Genomic DNA, 17,972 nt, shown 5'->3' with positions numbered 1-17,972 from the left:
CTGGTGCTGCATCCTCTTCTTCGCCACCTTTGCCCTGTCAGGCTTCTTGAAGAAGTTTAAAACCAGCCGCTGCTTTCCAACCAGAGTAAGTAGAAGGCGGTGGCCAGCGTCCATCTCCACACTCGTTTCCCAAAATGGCTTTCCTGGAGCACTAAGCAGTATTTGCCCTGCCTTGGTCAAGCTGGGAAATGTTGGCCTTGCAGGCCAAGCTCTCCAAGAGCTTGGATGTCCCGCACTCATTTCCATGAGTGCAAAATCATCGTACCGTTTCCCACATGCCTTGTGACCTGCCCCAGATTGAAGATTTTTGGGGTTTGATTTTTTTTATATGTTTTTTCTCCTCAAGTAGTAGGAAGTCAGGTTTCCAAAAGTTTTGGGGTTGGGGTTTTCGGTTTATTTTTTTCCCCCAACCTTCTGCGCATTATGTGCACGAGCGGAAAGTAGATTCGAATGAGGAGCTTCCTTTTGAGGACTAAAGGATGCCTCAGTGCCTTGTTGCCATTGTAGCTGTGAATGTAGCTGTAGTGGCAGACATCTCTTTTCTTAATTTTAATATTATTTTTAGATTTTGACTTAAACCAACCCTTGTCGGCCTAGTTAAGCTTTTTTTATTGTCTGACCCCAGATCTCACAGCGACAAACACAGCAGCAGTAGCTAAGCAAGGGATCAGGCTGCATGTGCTCAGAGGGGTGGTGGGATTTGGTTAAGCAGCCTTAATGTTGTGGATGTCTGCAACTCTTGCATCTCACCTTAGGGCCCTGTTTGCCATGCCCCTCTCACCTCTGGTTTCTCGCCCCAGGTACGGTCCACAGTGAGCGACTTTGCTGTTTTCCTCACCATCGTCATCATGGTGCTCCTTGACTTTGTGGTTGGGATCCCATCGCCGAAGCTCCAGGTCCCCCATGCGTTCAAGGTAACGGGGTGTTTTGGCACGTGGGGGTGCCACAAGGTGATGCCGGGGCAGGGCAGGGCTGAGTCTGGAGGAGATGCTGGTGGTGTGACCATCTCCTCTTCCACCTCCAAGTGCCTTGCTTCCTCCTGGAAACGAGAAGATGGCCCCAAAACTAGATACCTACAGGGGAAGTATCTAGAGGTGCTTGCAAAGAGGAGACTGGCACTGCTGAAGCCCCCGGGAGAGGGGGACATGAAGCCAGGGCTGGGAGGTGCTCTGACACAAGGAGGGAGGGGAAAATGAAAGCCAGTGGAGTGCCTGGGCTGGGAGACGATGCTGATGTGTGGGCTTTGTTGCAGCCTACCAGAGACGACCGCGGGTGGTTCATCAACCCCATAGGACCCAACCCTTGGTGGACGGTGTTGGCTGCGCTCGTCCCAGCTCTGCTCTGCACCATCTTGATATTCATGGACCAGCAGATCAGTGCCGTTATTGTGAACAGGAAGGAGCACAAGCTGAAGGTAAGGGCCTGCGAGAGATGACCCCAGCCCCTTCTGGGCTGCAGGTCTGGGGAGAAGCTCTTATTCCCGATGCTTTCTGAAGGCATTGGTTTGGGACAAGGTCAGGCTGCGTGGCAGGATGCTCTCCGGGATTAACGATGATGCAGGGAGCAAGTGACAGGGCAGTATAGATGAGCAACCTTTTGGGAGAGCAAATTAATCTTGGAGCAATAGAGAACTGCGTTTTTGTTTTAAAATGGCAGCAGCAGCAGGTGTGGGGAATGAATTGTTTTGATGCGCTGCCAGGGATAACTCAGAGTCACACCTTCCTCGCAAGTGGTAGAATTTTCTTTGTAAGTGGAAAAAATGGTTTGGTGCTTTTGGGTTGTGGGTTGTTTTTTTTTTTTGGAGAAGTATGTATCGCACAAGCTCTGCGTATCCCTTGTGTCTGAACTCCTGCCAAATTTTCATGCCAGGTGCTTGTGCAAATCCTGCATACACCCTTCCTTGTTTCCATTTCTTGTTTTGAATTCTGAAGAAGTTGACTTGTGCTCGAGCAGGGTTTGAGTCTGACTTGCGACGTTATCCTTGCTCTTGTGCTATGGGATGCTCTGTTTCTTGTTTTCCTGCCTGCAGAAAGGATGCGGGTACCACCTGGACCTTTTTGTGGTGGCCGTGATGCTCGGGGTGTGCTCTGTGATGGGGCTGCCCTGGTTTGTGGCTGCGAGACCGTCCTGTCCATCACCCACGTGAATAGCCTCAAAGTAGAGTCTGACTGCTCAGCTCCAGGAGAACAACCCAAGTTTCTGGGGATACGAGAGCAGAGAGTCACTGGCTTGCTGATCTTTGTGCTCATGGGCTGCTCTGTCTTCTTCACTTCTGTGTTAAAGGTGAGAGGAAAATGCAAACCACCCAACAACCGCGAGCTTGTTGGATGTTACAGACAAACAGTCCCTTCTCTGCAGGCCTGAGTAGTTAGTTGTGGAGCGGAGGAGAAGGAGGTGATCCTAACCCTTGGGGCTTGACCCACGGTGGGAATCAGCCTCAGTTAGGCTTTGCAGCCCTTCAGGCCCCCGTTTGGTGTGCTCGAGGCGAGCGAGCAACGCAACTGCTTGAATTTTTGGGTGTCTTTCAGGCCCACCCATGTTTATGGGTTACAGTTGAGCATATTCAGACCAGCACATCTGCTCTGTTTCAAACAGGCAGCCCTTTAGTGGCTGCAATTTGCTCCCCAAATGCCGCGGAGCAGCCGTTCCCAGGAGCTAAACACACTGAGGTCATCCCTGTGGGCTTCCTTGCACGTTCCTCCCACAAAGTAATCTCGTCTCTAGGCTAAAAGGAGGCCTGTGGCCTTTGCCTGTTGCCCCAAGAATAGGCAGAAGTGTTTCTTCTACCGCCAGAGAATGCGGCATAGGGTAGCATGGGTGAAATCACCTATTTTCCTCCAACCTTTCTGGAAAATAGGATTATTCTGAGGAGAGGTAACTCCCAAGTTCAGCCTAAAGCAGAGCCTTAGCTCACTCGTGCGCACAAAATGGCAAAAAAATGGTTAATATCTGACCCATCTCTAAGCCTGAATGGAAGCTGGAAAGCTTCAAGCAATTTTAGGCAGTGCCTGTGGAAGAGGGTGGTAATACTGAAAATGCAATACAGAAAAAGAAACGATTGCATTCTTTCTTTTTTTTTTCTTTCCCCCCCCCCCCCCCAGTTTATACCAATGCCTGTGCTTTATGGCGTCTTTCTCTACATGGGTGTGTCGTTGCTCAGAGGAATTCAGGTACGGACTCTTTTACAGCGTGCAGCATGTCGGCTCCCTGGTATTTTGTCTCTGTAGCAGCAGGGAAAAAAGCAGTGGCATGGGAAAAACTTCTCGCAGAGCAAGCAATGAAACTCTTTTGTGTAAGAAAGAGATTGGTGGAGGCACAGGAGGTAGATAGGGCTGGGAGGACCAGGCAAGTTCAGCGCTCTCTGTTGCAGGGTTTAGGGCAGGTCAGTGTTTGGTTACGTGAAAAGCGGGGGAATTTGGTGCAAAGGGAAGGCAGTTTCTACCATACCACTGGTGGAAATCCTCGCAGGGGGATTCAGTGGGCTGAGAAATGCTAATAATGGAATGGCATGGAATAGTTGCCGTTTGGTGGGCAGCTCTCAGGGGCAAGCCGGTTGCTAGATGGAGCGAAGGGAAAATGGGTGCTGCTCCCAGGAGGTATGTGGTGGGATCCAGGAGTTCTGACGGCAAGCGAGATGCTGCAAAGCGCCTCCACGTCTCGAGAGGACCAGAAACTTGCCGCAGTCCCAAGGTGGCAACCTTTCCCTTTTATTTCACAGTTCTTTGATCGCTTGAAGCTGTTTTGGATGCCAGCGAAACACCAGCCGGATTTCATCTACCTGCGGCACGTGCCCTTGCGAAAGGTGCATTTCTTCACGGCGATCCAGCTGACCTGCCTCGTCCTGCTCTGGACCATCAAGGTGTCCCGTGCCGCCATCATCTTTCCCATGATGGTAAGAGCTGCCACCGCTCGGCAGCGGGGTGTTTGCAGCGTTGTTGTGAGAGGTGGCATCGTCTCTGAGCTCACCGCATCTTCCCTCTCATTCGTGAAGGTTTTGGCTCTCGTATTTGTCCGGAAAGCGATGGATTTCTGCTTCTCAAAGCGAGAGCTCAGCTTTCTGGATGACCTTATGCCAGAAAGGAAGAAGAAGTTGGACGATGCCAGAAATGAAGCTGGAGAAGAAGAAGAGGTAAGGCTTGCTGTGTCCTCGGGGCTGGACATCTCCGTGTGTCTGTGAGATTGCCTGTTTCTCTTACAGCTTGTCTGGAAATGTTGGGGGAAGATCAGCACTCAATCGAAATAGATCCCAATAGCCTGTAACTTTTGTAACCTTTGTTTCCTCAAGTAGCAGTGAGCTGAACGCTTGAATACAGGTGTAATTTTTAAAACGAGTCGTTTTTCACAAAGGTCATTATCATTATGATGATTATTATTAGATGCTGCTGCGGCTGCTGCTGCTGGCAAGACTTGCTCATAATCATGTTTTGAACACACAGTCCCCCTGCCCCGAAATCTTTGGAGTGAACGGTTTCTCCCCTGCTGCACTAATACCTATAGCTGCCAAGGGGCAGAAGCGGAGGGCAGACTGCTAAGTTTGTGCTGGGCATTCAGCTTATCTCCACTTTGATCAAAGACAGAGAACGTGATTTGTCCCTTTTTTACATCAGGAGTCCAGGAGGGCCATGGAAGCTGCTGCTACTGCAAGTTCAGTTCAGCTGAACGTGGGGAAGACCAGTGACATGGATATCCCAAAACAAAGCAGTGACGGGTAAAGCCCCACCAAGCGCCAGGACCCCCGGCAAGATTAGCTTGATGGTGTTTGGCAGAGTTTTCTCCACTTGCCTCTTTGTGGGGCATCCCACAGAAACCAGCAGGCAGCTTGGTGGGAAAATCGAATTCGGGGGCAGGGCTGCAGGAAGTGATTGCAAGGCTCTGACCGCAAGCAGAGTGGCTGCAGCACTCGCGTTTGACCCCCAAACCTTGCCTCATCAGTGCTTTTACGGTAGCTGGAGATCCTCATACTTAACACATGAGGAGTTGCAGGCGTGATCTGTACCAGCAGTGGCTTAGGAACCCGGACCGGGGCTAAGCCCCAGCAAGAGCCTTTGCACAGAGCTGTTGCTCTGCAGCTCCCCGGCTTGCCTCCCAAAACTCCTCATCCAGCAAAACCTCCCACGCTTATGCAGAGCTTTGATTCTCGGGGCTCCGCTGTTCCTCTTGCTGATGCTAATGCCCTTGGTGGCATCAGTTCCCATAATCACAGATTGCTATGTAAAATATTTATTGCAGGACTGATCCTTCTGAGATTGTTATCCTGGATGAAATGTCACAAACGACCATATGGAAGGCTCTCACTTTGAAGACAGAAACCCTTTGAATCCAGGGAGGAAAAAGGTAAAGGATTGCATGTGATCGTGACCGTGCTCCTCAGCAAGCGACGGCGCACACCTACGCTTTTCCCACGCTTTGGCCGGCAAGGCTGAGCAAACGGCCTGTCCCTGGGAACAGGCAGTGAGGACCGTGGCATGCAAACCAACTCCTCTCTGCTGGGGTGGTCCCCCAAACAGGGCTGAATCAGCAGCAGCTGGCAGGTCTTCCACTGATGATGCTCTCCCTCTTTTTCTCTTCCCTTCGCCTTTCCCCACTCCCGCTTTTCACGTTTAGGAATCTTGACTTTGAAGGAGAGGAGTGAGAGCGTGACTCGGGCATGTGCCAACGCAGACAGAGGGAGAAAGCGCTTTGTTTCAGTTGGAGGATTCCCATTAAAGCCATGCAGATGTTTTCAGTTATCCTTGGTGTGCTTCAGGCATTCAGTATCTCTAGACCAGCGAGCTGAGGTGAACGTCACAGTCAAGGGGAGTTTGGTGGTGTTCAGTCTGTGTGCGTACGTGCGTGTGGGGGTGTGGGTTTGTAGTGGTAGAGGGACTGCTATGGCTTTATCATTCAGTGCTCTTCTTTTAATACCTAATTCCTCCTCTTTTTTTTTCTCTTTTTTTCAAATGTAAACTGGGAATGTCCAAAATAATTTTCTGTTATATTTGATGCATTCTCCACTTTCTTCTTGATCACAACCGGGTTTTTGGTCTGGTTTGGGGTCCTGGCTTTAATTCACTCTTATGTCTCTTACTGGTACGAGAGGGATGCCCTCTGTGGCAGGGCAGCATAGAGAGCGTCCAAGCAGTTGGCCTAAGGTGAAAGAAAAGCATTTGCTCCCTGCGCTCCAGTTTTACCTCTCTTGGTTGGTTTGGTTTGGGGTTTGTTTTTTTTGCTTTGGCTCTGCCATCAGCCTGGGAGCTGCAAAATGCAGAACTGCCACCTTCTTGTCCCCTGGCTGTAAACTGCATCTAAGGGAGCACTTCAGGTATTTGATTTTGCATACACCGTATGGTCACAGGAGCGGCCAGATGAGACCTGGGGCTCTGTGTCCCTGGGCTGTTCCCTCTGTTGTTTCTCCACTTTCCTTCTGTATTGGATCTGGCTGAGTTGGAGTTCCTTTACCCCACAGCAGCCCTCGTAGTGCTGTGCTCTGTACTGGTAGCTAGAAAGCTGTTGATAACACAGCAGTGTTTTGGCCATGGCAGACAGCCAGAGCACACCCAGACACCCAGACATCCAGGCGTCTTCCACATGGAGGCCACTTCCCACCTCGGCTGGCCAACGCAACACGCTGCCTACCTTCTTCAAGGACGTCAGCAGTTTGATGCTGACGAAGCCCATCTTGTTCTTCTGGACATGCTTCAGGAGGAAAGCATCCTTGGCCAGGTTCTTGTCAGAAAGGTGGAATTCCACCCTGGACACAACCCTCCTGGCCAGCTGCCGGTCAGGGACGGGGTAGCTGTAGTCCAAGAGATCAGCCCCCAGAACATCGCTCGCATTGCAGAAGCTCCCGGAAAAGCAGGGACACGGGTGTGACTTGGTGGCCTTTGGGATGTGCAGCACTGCCCGGTCCCAGCCACAGCGGTGCAGATGGCAGAGTCTTGAGGAGCGGGGTGGCTCAGCTGCGCTCTGAAATGAAACGGAGTTTTATGCTTTTAGAAGCGCGCTTGCCTTCACGCCCCCAAGCATCGGTCCCTGCCACAAGTTACGCAGCACATGGCATTGCACAATCTTGCAGCCAGAGGTGCCTCACGAACAGAGCGCAATCTCTTTGGTTACCAGGATACAGGCCAGGAGAGATCTTTGGCCTCCGGTTCACGGCAGTTGTCCCGACTCCCCCAGGCCACACACTGTTCACACAGCGGGAGCGAGAGGCCTGTGTCCTTGGTACCCTTGGGGTGTCCTTGCTAGCGCCGAATCCTCCAAGCACGAGGAGGGGATGTACTAACCCCATCCCTGGGATCCCGTAGAGCGCAAACAGCCCCAGCGCCCCGACACCGGACGTTGGGCAGAATCCAGTCCTTTTCTGGGAGCACGCGGCAGCGGGTACTGTCTCCTCCGGGGTGTCACGCACCCAGGGAAAGGGCCACCCCCTCCCAGGGGGATCCAGAGCTGCTGCTTTTCCCAGCAGGAGACTGAAAGACCTGACAGCACTACTGGAGCGAGGGCTGGGGGAAAGCGTGCCACCGAGCAACACTGCATGACCTTCCTTCGTGCCCTCGAGGTCCTTTTTCCTATTTCTGCCTCGCTCCGGTCAACGCAGCGAACAGAAGCGTGGGCAACAGTCACAAACGCATTTGCCATCTGGCGCAAGGAGGCTGTGGCTGCAGCTTGGTGCCCACTCGGCTCGGCTGAATCAACTTGTTCTTCTTCCCCCACCGGAAAAATACTGTTGAAAGCCAAGAGCATTTGCACCCGCAGACCCCGAGAGCCGCCTGTAGGCCCTGGGGCCACCCCAGCCTCCCTTAACTCTTTCCCTCCCCAGGAGGAGCTGGGGAGGCTCTTGGGGGTGGGGCGGAACACAGGGAGCCCCCGCATTCCTTCCGGGGAGACGCCAAAGAGTCCTTGGCAGCTAACAGCCAGAAGGGACCATGGCATGGCCACCAACGCAGCTCCCACTGCCTGGGCCCTGGGGCCCCCCAGCGCTCCAGCTTTTCCAGCCATTCGTGCTCCCCAAAACCTTCTACCCTTGAGGTAGGGACCGACCCCAACCCCTGCAGCCCAGGGATGCTCTTGGAGGACAAGAGCAGAGGTGACCGCCGGCCATCGCTCCTGTCTCATTCTCTCAGGCTCAGCCAACCTATGCCGCCTGCCCGCACGGGAGCAGCCCTTCCCTGCAGCCCGGGCCCCCCAGGCACCACCAGCAGGTATGGCACCCCAGTCTGCTCTGGCCCCTTCGCCATCCCCATCACACCCGTTCCCCCGGCACTTTTCGCATGGGGGTTCAGCAAGCCCCGGTGAGCATCCTTGCCCTCGCCCGGGCGGCGCGTGCCCAGTAAAGCCCATCTGCAGAGAATTCCCCAAATATTTGGGGCCACCTCTCCCCTTTCACCTCCTAGATGCCAGTCTCCTCCCCGATTTGCAACCCTGTCCCACCGGCACAGCGGCTCACCCCGTGGGGATCACCCCGGCCACAAGCTCCCCACGCCCCTGGCCCAGAGCTGGGGGATGTCGGCCATCGGGGCCGGCTCGGCAGGTGCCCCTGGACAGTTCCCCCGGCCCAGCACAGCTCCCCCTCACCCACACAGGTCTGCAGAGGGCTCCATGTGGCTGCCTCTTCGACCCCCGGGTCTTCCGCATCCAGTGGACAACCACCGACCTGCCTCCACCGACCTGCCTCCACCGGCCACCGCCACGCTTGGCCAAGGCGCCGCTTCTCTGCCGGGTGCTGCCCTGTGGGGTCCCGGGGGCTGCGGGGCCCCCCAGGGCCAACCATGATACCTCACACCCTACAAAAACCAGAGGAGTGGGGTGGCCCCAGACACTCTGGAGCTGCCAGTGTCCATCCCTGGCTACCAGCACATCAAGGGGCAGCTGGCACAGATCAACATCGCCAGCACGGCCACCCCTGTGGGGGCACCCCCGGGCAGCGATGTCCACACCAGCCCCTGCGCTGCTGCCAACAACGAAGCCCTTGGGGACACTGCAGGCGACCTTGCAGTGTCCGAGGAGATGCTCCTGGAAGAGGCCCTAAGGCTCTTCGGTTGCGCCCTGGATAGAGTGGGGGTCAGCCAGGATGCTCCCAGCAGAGGTTCCGTGCCCGAGGATGCTGCTGGCACCAGCACAGACACCCCCGACCACGACTTCAGCTCGCTCTCGCTGCCTGAGGAGATGCTCACCCCCGACTACTGCATCCCCGAGCTCAGCGACGCCATGCTGAGCCTCAAACTAGTCAACGGCGGCGGGATGGAGCCCCAGGAGCCGTGGCAGGGTGCGGGGATGGACCTGCCACCGTCCCCACCTGCCACGGCCAGCAAGCGGAGGAAGAGGCAGGCGCAGAGCTCCTTGCCAATGGCACCCAGCAAGCGCAGGGCTCTGGCAGCCAACGTGAGGGTGTGTGTGTGGGGGGGGGATTAGAAAGGGGTGAGAGGGATGGAGATGGGGGCAGTGGGGGGGGTGGGAGAGGAGGGGTGAGGTATATGGCAGGGGGGGTGGGCGGGGGTGGCTAGGGAGGGGTTAGACCAGCTTGGATGGGACCTTTTCTCTTGTCTTTTTAATTAAAAGCTCCTTCTCCAGAACTGCTCGGTGCCTGTGTGGGACGGGGAGGGAGCACAGGGGACACCAAGAAACAGCCCCCAAGAGGTGCAAAAGCCCCACTGAGCCCCAAATCCGAGCCAGCAAGCCCCGAGGGGAACCCAGCCACCCCCAGGGCCCAGTCTCCACCAGCGGGGCAGGCGATGGTGGGGGGGTGGGAACGGGAACAACTTCCCTGTCCCCTTCCCCAGGGGAAGCAGCCCTTTGGTGGGGAAGCCAGGACAGACAGGTCCCTGCAGGACTCACGGACACGGCCCCACGCAGAAAGCAGCACAGAGCCCCTGCGACAACAACAGACCTTGGGGGCCGGGGGGGACACGGGCACACACGACAACAAGGGCTGCAAGGCCTTCGTCTTGAACACCACCAGCGTCCCCTCCAGCGGGGACAGGGCTCGGTGCACAGCCCTTCAAAGCCTCAAGACCATCACGGCCTTCCTCGGGTCCCACTGACCTCAGCCCCCAAGAGCCCAGCTTTGCCTCACTGACACAGCAACATAACCCCAAATCACCCCAAGAATGGCGAGGGAGGGAGCTGCAGGCCAGGCAGGGACCCTCCTCCGCTTGTCTGGCTGTGCCTTGGGCAGCCGCAAGACCAGGAAGTGGGGAGAAAAAATCAGAAGGGAAAAAAAAAATAAAAAATCACTGCACCGGCCAGAAAGTCCCTGAAAACTTCATCCCTCTTCATTGCCCATTTCCCATGCGAGCTCCACAACCTGGGAGCAACGCAGCCAATAGAACCTTCGAGAAGCAGACTCACAGCCTGCTGCAGCTGGCCCTGCTCGAGCAGCCGAGGTGGGCTGGATGATCTCTAGAGGTCTCTTTCAGCATCCATTCTGTGCTGCTGTGACTCTGTCTCTGTCGTGGTTTAACCCCAGCCAGCAACTAAGCACCACCCAGCCGCTCACTCACTCCCCCCCCACCCAGTGGGATGGGGGAGAAAATCCGGAAAAAGAAGTAAAACTCGTGGGTTGAGATAAGCACGGTTTAATAGAACAGAAAGGAAGAAACTAATAATGATAATACTAATAAAATGACAACAGCAATAATAAAAGGATCGGAATGTACAAATGATGCGCAGTGCAATCGCTCACCACCCACCATTCACACCCAGCTAGTCCCCGAGCAGCGATTTCCCCCCCACTCCCCAGTTCCTATACTAGATGGGATGTCGCATGGTATGGAATACCCTGTTGGCCAATTTGGGTCAGGTGCCCTGGCTGTGTTCTGTGCCAACTCCAGCTTTCTCGCTGGCTGGGCATGAGAAGCTGAAAAATCCTTGACTTTAGTCTAAACACTCCTCGGCAACAAATGCAAACATCAGCGTTATCAAGGTTCTTTGCATACTGAACTCAAAACATAGCACTGTACCAGCTACTAGGAAGACAGTTAACTCTATCCAAGCTGAAACGAGGACACTTTTAACTACTTAACATTCCGTGAGAAATACTGCAAGAGCTCAAGAAGAAAGAGCAGAAAGACAGGAGACAGGTGAAAGCCTAGAGCGCCAGCTAGAGGGAATGAAAGACCCTCTTCCTTCTCTGAAGCTTCAGCAAGGCTTCCTTCACCTGCTTGTTCCTCCGACTGTCAATGACGGGGTTCAAACTGGGGCTGACGAGACTGTAGAAAAGGGAAAGAACTTTCTCCCTCCCAGAGGAGTTACCGCTCCCGGGCCCCGCGTACACGAAGATGGCGTTTCCATAAAAGACACCCACCACGGTCGGGTGGGAGCCACAGGTGGAGGTGGTTTCGTGCCATCCTGGCACAGAGCGGATGCGCAGATCGGTGGCCAGGCTGTCCAGGGAGCAAATCGGGATTAGGGCTAAAGGGAAGAGGAAGAAGCACACACAAACAGCAAAGATCAGGACTTTATTGGCAGGAGCGGCAGGGCAGGCCAGCTTTGAGACAGCAAGAATTTCACAGGAGAAGTGGACAACCTCGCAGGGGCCACAGAAAGGCAGGTGTAAAGCCAGAGAGGCTTGCAGTGTACCAAATACAAACACCAAAGCCCACAAAACCGTGGCAAGGGTGAGGCGCAGCCTCCAGATCACGATGAGGGCATAGCACAGGGGACGGCAGATTGCCACATAGCGAACGTGAGACATGATGGCCAGCAGCACGCACGCCGTAAGTGCAAAGATTAAATAAAGATGGCTCTGTGCCCCACACCCAGCAAAGGAGGGGGTTCTGCCTTGTCCAAGGAGGCTCCTTAGCATACGGGGGACATTGCTGGAGGCGTAGCAGATGTCCGCGATGGAGAGGTGGCAGAGGAAGAAGTACATGGGGAGGCAGTAGTCCAGGCAGATAAGCAGAAAGACAAGTGCGTTTCCCATCAGAGTGGCAGAGCAGAGGGCAGAGAAAAGGCCAAAGAGGCAGCGCTGCAGGGCTGGGGTGCTGCAGAACCCCAGGAGGACGAATTCTGTGACCGTCGTTTCATTCTGCACGCTGTGCTGGAGGTGAGGCAGCACAAACTGCGACCACGGAGATCTGGAAGCGAAGGAGCAAGGAAAAGGAAAGAAAAAGGAGAGTTTTCCTAAGAATGTTGCGCAGGAGGAACCGCTGCACCGGCTCACCAGCGCCTGGTTCTGCTTCCCCAGCATGAATGACACGTCTGTCCAGGGCACCTCCCCCAGCACCCAAAACAGACTGCACCCCTGCACAGCGCAGCCCACCCTGCCTGCACCCCCCCATCACTCCAAACCACGCTACACCCGCACAGGCTGCACAAACCTGAACGGCACCACCCAGCTGATCACTGCGCCCACCCCACGGCTGGACCTCCCAGACAAGTGGCCCCCAGCCCCTCACTGACCATCCCTGACCCGTCACTGACCCCATCCCTGACCCCCTCATCGACCCCATCCCTGACCCCCTCATCGACCCCATCCCTGACCCATCACCAGACCCCTCTCCCCCTCCCCTTTCCACCTTCCTTCCTTCCTTCCTTCCTTCCTTCCTTCCTTCCTTCCTTCTTCCCCCGCTCCCCCGTTCCCGTCCCCTTCCCGCCCGTACCCACCTGCCGGCCCCGCCGCCGCTGCCGTCCGCCTTGCTCCCCGCTGCTGGGCCGAGCTCGCCGCAACGGCCCGACCCGCAGCCTCCCGCTGCCCACCGGCCTCTCGCCTCACCTCCCGCCCGTCCCCACGCACCGACCCCTCTGTGCCCACGCCACCTCGCTCCCGGCCCCACCACCCCGGGCGTAGCGCGTCCCCCAGCACCCCGGCCCGGGCCCCCGCGCCCGCTCAGACGACCCAGCAGGCCCGGGCTGAGCCCAGCGGGGGCGTAGGCCCCGGGGAGGGGGGGAGGGGGGACTCCCCCCCTCCCTCGTGCCAGCGAACGGCCGATGGAACCCTGCCGCCTGCCGCGGCAGCCGTAACCAGGGCAACCCAGCAGACCCCAACGGTCGCAGATCGCTGTGGCTGAGCGCACAGGAAGGCCTCTGGTGTCCCGGTGTGCCCACCTGCCTTCGAGCGAGGGGAGCCCGGCGGGCCTTGTCCTGCGCCTCCTGAGGACGAGGGAAGAGCCTCGGCGTGCCTGAGGGGCTGGGGGCTGCTCCCCGGCTCGGCCTGGCCATAGGTGGGGGTGGCACCAGGCTCTGGGAGGGAAGGGACAGAGGACAGAGGGGTGTCTGCGACAAGGGGGATGCCCCCATACAGACAAACCCCAGCCCCATAGCGGGAGGAGGAGGAAGAGGGAGCCAGTCCCGTCCCCCCAGGGCGAGGAGGGGTCCATGTGCTCCGGGGCAGCCAGAGGGCTTCTGGGGAGGGGGGATCAGGGGGCTTAGGGGAGTGACATTGGGGTACTTTGCGACACCCTGTGGCAGCCAGCCCTGCTCCCGCAGTGTCTGGGAGGACAGTGTTGGGACAGGATGGGAGCGAGGAGCCCCTGAGCACAGCCACCTCTGCCCCCACCACCCCTGGGGTGGCAGGGGGTCCTCCTCACCCCTTTCCTCCCTCCCTCCTGCAGGATGGCGGAGAGACCCCCTGGCCACGTTAGGCAGGCCTGGGTGGAGAAGGCTGGAGCTGCCCCGGCTCCCAGATCCAGGCCAAAGCCCCATGAGATGTCCGAGGTCCAGCTGCTGCGGGCAGGTGAGTGTGCGGGTGCTGTGGAGCAGGGGGCTCCCCAGCCTGCCCTGCCTTGTCCTGGGCCAGGCTCACATCCCCCAGCCAGGCTGGCATCAGAGCTCCCACAGCGCAGTGGCCGGGAAGGGAGCTCTGTTCTGGCGTTCTGGGACAGGGACTCTCCCTGTGCCCTGGTGCCAGCGCATCCCTTACCAGACCACAGCAGGGCCCCCTCCCTGTGCTGCCCTCCAGCATCACACCCTCTCTCCTGGGGCACACAGGGGACACCGGTGTCCCAGCCTTGAGCAAGGGCTTGTGGCATCCCTGGGAGCTGGGCAGAGGGCTCGGGTTTTCCCTGCTGCTTGCCCCCCAGCCCTTCCTGCTCTCTCTTGGCCAGATCTGTGCTGCTCTGCCTTGGCTTTGCCCAGGGAGGAAGACAATACCCTGGACATCATTCGAGCCTTCCTCAGGAGCAGACCAAAGGTATCCGTGGCCACTTCTATGAGGCTGTGCCCGTGTCTCCCAGCCTGTCTTTCGGCCCCTGTCCCGTGCTCAGGAGGTGCTGGGGGCTGTGCTGGGCCCCCCACCTGGCTGTCTCTCCCCCCTGACACTGTCTGTCTGTCTCCTCCCTGGCTGGCAGCAAGAGGCCCAGAAGCTGAGGTTTCTGGCCTCCATCTGCACCGTCTGCAGCACCACCAGCGTGGACTCCACTGCGTGGGACATGCTTTACTTCTGCCAGCCGGAGGTGGTGGAGACCATCGAGGTGAGGGGACGGCCAGTCAGGCTGAGGCAGGGGCAGGGGCAGCAGGCAGCGACACAGCCCCGGGGGCAGATGAGAGCTTGGCCAGGCAGGGGGGTTGCGGATGAGCACTGCTCCAGGTCTCCATCCTTGGAGATGCTCCAAAGCCACCTGGGCGGCCTGGCTGGATGTTTGCAGGTCCCTTGGCCAGCCTGTGGCTCTGTGACGGGCACAGCCCTTCCAGCCATGGGGCTTGGGACCACTGGGTGCTGGGTGGGGAGGGGGTGCCAGGATGGGGGCACCTGGGCTCTGCCAGCCCCACAGGCTCTTGCTGGGCGAAGGAAACTGCCCCATCCTGAGCTGTCCCACGCTGCTGTGCTCCCCAGGTGCTGCTGCAAGAGGAGCCCGCTGGCCCCCAGGGCATTATGGTGCAGCAGCAAGCCATGCTGGCCATCATCTCCATGAGGTACCTGCCCCAGCCCCCAGCTTGGTGGCCCCGATGGCACCGGTCCCAGGTGGGGGGCATCCCCAGTCCTGGGTCTGAGAGGGAGGCAGAGAACAGGGCAGGGGGTGCCACAGGGTTTTCCCCGCAAAGGCAAGTGCCAGTGTGATGGAGGGTTGAGGGGTCCCCCATGGCATGGGGCTCAGCTCAGGTCTCTAAGCCCAGGGTCTGCCTCCTCCTCTGTCCCCGCAGCAGAGCGGGGCTGCTTCTGCAGGAGAAGAAGAACAGCCTCCTGTATGCCTGCTTCTGCAACATCTTCCACCTGCCTCCTCAGGAGGACACTCAGGGCCCTGATGCTTCACTCTGCTCCAAGGTGTGCCAGGGGGTGAACCACGGGGAGTTCCCTGGCTGTGAGGCCCCTTCCTGGGCACCGCAGGGCCATGGCCGTCCCCTGCCAGGCTTCCAGGGCTGCCCCCAAGACTCTGTCCCCCTCACAGACCCTGGCCACGATGGACAGCATGCTGCAGGTGCTGGTACACAGTGCCGGCACCCTTGGCATCGTGGAGCTGCAGAACATCTTGGAGGTCTGACCTTGGCACAGGGTCCCCATGGGCAGTGACCCCTGGCTTGAGCGGTGCCCACCCCCAGCACCTGGTGCAAGGAGGGGGGCAGGGAATGTCTCTCCTTACCAGCCATGCCCCCCCCCCACCCCCCTGCCTCCTGGCTCCCGCCAGAGCCCCTTCTCCTGCCCCAGCCCACGCCACCTCTGCAGCCTTGCCCGCTGCCCGTCCTCCCCAACACTGCCTCCCAGATGGACCTGCCTGTCTGGCAAGGGGAGCCCAGCCCTGGGGCTTTCCCCCTCCAGCTTCACCATGGGCCATATCCCAGAGCCCCCACCACAGGTCCCCAGTGAGGTGGTCACCCCAAAGCCTTGGAGTCCTTGGGTGGGAGGCAGAGGGATGTTTTTTGGTGGGGAGTGAGTGAATGGAAGGCAGCAGAGGCAGCAGCAGAAGCGGGATGCAGTGACCTGCCTGCCCGCAGCAGGTTGCTGTGAGGGGCAAGAAGGACACATGCCCCATCCCAGGCACTGCCCCAGAGCAAGCCTGGCTGTGCCATGCTGTGCCATGCCACCTCCCTGGCACACCAGCAGCTTTTCTCCTCCCAGCTGCTGCTGCCCTTCACCGATTCCCAGCTGGCAGAGGTGCAGGAGAGGGCCATGGCACGGATCGCCAGGCTGGTGAACTTCATCACCACCTACTCCCTGCCGCAGGTACCGAGCTCCTGGTCTGGGCAGCCCCAGTGCCCTGTCCCTGTGCCCCTGAGCCCCGGCACCTCCCAGGGAAGCTGGGCACCCAGCCAGCAGGTCGGGAGCAGGGGTCTTTGCCCTGCCCCTGTCCTGTCGATGCTCTCTCCCAGGGCAGGGCAGGGCAGGGCAGGGCTGCCCCGGGCACAGGCAGGAACCTGGGTCCGGCAGCCCTGCCCTGCTCTTGGCTGCTGCCTAGCTGCTCTGGGAGCAGCTGGGGCTCTCGTTGTGCTCACACTGCCTCTCTTCCCCCAGGTCTGCCCCTGCTTTGCCCAAGCCACAGTCCGCAGGCATCAGTGCTCCAAGACACATCAGTTTGTAATGCTGGGGAAGCTGGTGGGGCACCTCACCCTCTGTTGCACCTGCAAGGACAAGGGGATGCGTCCTGAGGCTGCAGAAGCTCTCTATCACCTGCACACGTTTGTCCTGCAGCAGAGAAGTAAGACAAGCTGTGTCGGGCTGGATCCCCCAGGCATGGGCAGTCAGGGGCCACTCTCCTTGACGAGAGAAAGCCTTATCCAACCTGCCTGTCTGCCTGCAGTCTGAAAAGTCATTTTGCCTTGCCCCCGCTCACAATAGCCCTGGACCCTCCCTGGGTATCTGCTCCCTGGACCTGTCTGGTGCCCTTTTTCTTTGCCAGCAACTTTTCTGCCCAGTGCTCTCAGACTGCACTTCCACTTCTGCACCCTCTCTCTAAGCACCCCGTTTTTGCTCCCCCCCAGGCAGGTGGCCCTGGCTGCATGGCACAGAGCAGCTGCAGCTCCAGGAGGACTGGCAAGCAATGAAGCCCTGGCAGCTTTTGAAAATCAGCCACACCCGCAAAATCTTCTTGGTAAGAAGTGCCTTTGGCTCAGTGTGAATGAAGGGACACCCGATGCGTGGGGATGACAGGGGCTCACGCTGTTCCTCAGCAGGGGCTAGGCAAAGGCCCTCAGGGAGCTTCAGTCCCCTGCGGGACCCTGATGCCCACCATCAGTCTCCTCCCCAGCGCAGCCTGGCTCCGTGCCCCGCTCTCACTGCACAGTCAAGATGCTCTGGGTGATGCTCTGGGTGAGGCAACAAATCTCCCCTCCTCTCCTTCATCCTGCAGATGTTCACAAAATACCTCCAGTCCTCCGACCAGGCAGACATCATCCTCATGGCTATCAAGAGCTTGAGACACCCAAGCACCTACAGCATCAGGCTGGCTGCCCACATGGTGGATGTCCTTGTGGCGGACCGTGCCTTCCAGCCGGGGCAGGTGAATAGCCCATGGGTGGCACAGCTGATGCTCCAGCCCACTGGGGGACTGTTCCTCCCCTGGCTCTGTGCCTGGCTAGCACTGATGCCGTCTCGAGCTGGCATACCGCACTAGGAACGGAAGCAGCTCCCAGTAGGAGCTGGGGAAATGGCCGCGCTCACCATGCTGACATCCCCACTCCCGCCCGTGTCTCCCCTCCAGGTGCTGAACGTCGTGTGGGCCATCTACAGAAGCCGGCCCTCCGTCAGGGCGGTGGTAGCCCGCAAAAGCCTGGACAGGGCCCTGGTGGTGCTTGTGCGCAAACACCCCAGGGAGTTGGTGGCCAGCCTGCTGCAGTGCTCCCCGACGTGCACCCGGTAAGGGGACCACCAGCCTTTGGGGGCTCCTCTCACACTAGGAGAGGGGCCCCAAGACCCTCCCGAGGGATTTCAGCCCGGCCATCCTCTGGGGTGTCCCTGCTGACAGAGCCCCGTGTCCCTGCAGTGTCGCCAGGGCCATGTGGAGGGCGATGATGTCTGACCTCCGGGCTGCGGACAAGGTGCTGAGAGAGCTGCTCAGCTTGCTGGTGAACCAGTCACTGCGCAAGACCTCCACCTCCACCAAGGACAACCCGCGCATCCT

General features: G+C 58.3%; 2 protein-coding genes across 4 annotated transcripts in view; both read left to right on the top strand.

The window, feature by feature from the left end:
* The window catches only part of LOC126037340 (collagen alpha-1(I) chain-like), a 255,410-nt gene extending 246,062 nt beyond the window's left edge, over positions 1–9,348 (top strand). The window contains exons 2-4 of one of the 3 annotated variants that reach the window (XM_049797646.1): positions 6,718–8,010; positions 8,106–8,183; positions 8,573–9,348. In XM_049797646.1, the coding sequence (XP_049653603.1) occupies positions 7,517–8,010; positions 8,106–8,183; positions 8,573–9,035 (1,035 nt within the window). In that variant the 5' untranslated portion in view covers positions 6,718–7,516 and the 3' untranslated portion in view covers positions 9,036–9,348. Of the gene's footprint in view, positions 1–5,777; positions 8,011–8,105; positions 8,184–8,564 lie in introns of those variants that run through there. The other 2 variants (XM_049797645.1, XM_049797647.1) reach the window with 2 other exon arrangements.
* On the top strand, positions 1,330–5,790 carry LOC126037342 (electroneutral sodium bicarbonate exchanger 1-like). The gene is made up of 8 exons (XM_049797648.1): positions 1,330–1,414; positions 2,030–2,283; positions 3,102–3,170; positions 3,719–3,892; positions 3,992–4,129; positions 4,608–4,708; positions 5,230–5,334; positions 5,605–5,790. Exons 2-7 carry the CDS (start codon positions 2,035–2,037, stop codon positions 5,315–5,317), a joined length of 819 nt encoding a protein of 272 aa, XP_049653605.1. The 5' UTR covers positions 1,330–1,414; positions 2,030–2,034; the 3' UTR covers positions 5,318–5,334; positions 5,605–5,790.
* Positions 9,349–17,972: the final 8,624 nt, after the last annotated feature.

This window comes from Accipiter gentilis, unplaced genomic scaffold (genome assembly GCF_929443795.1).
Source record: "Accipiter gentilis unplaced genomic scaffold, bAccGen1.1, whole genome shotgun sequence".
Classification (NCBI taxonomy): Eukaryota; Metazoa; Chordata; class Aves; order Accipitriformes; family Accipitridae; genus Astur; species Astur gentilis.
This window is presented reverse-complemented; position numbering and strand designations above follow the sequence as displayed.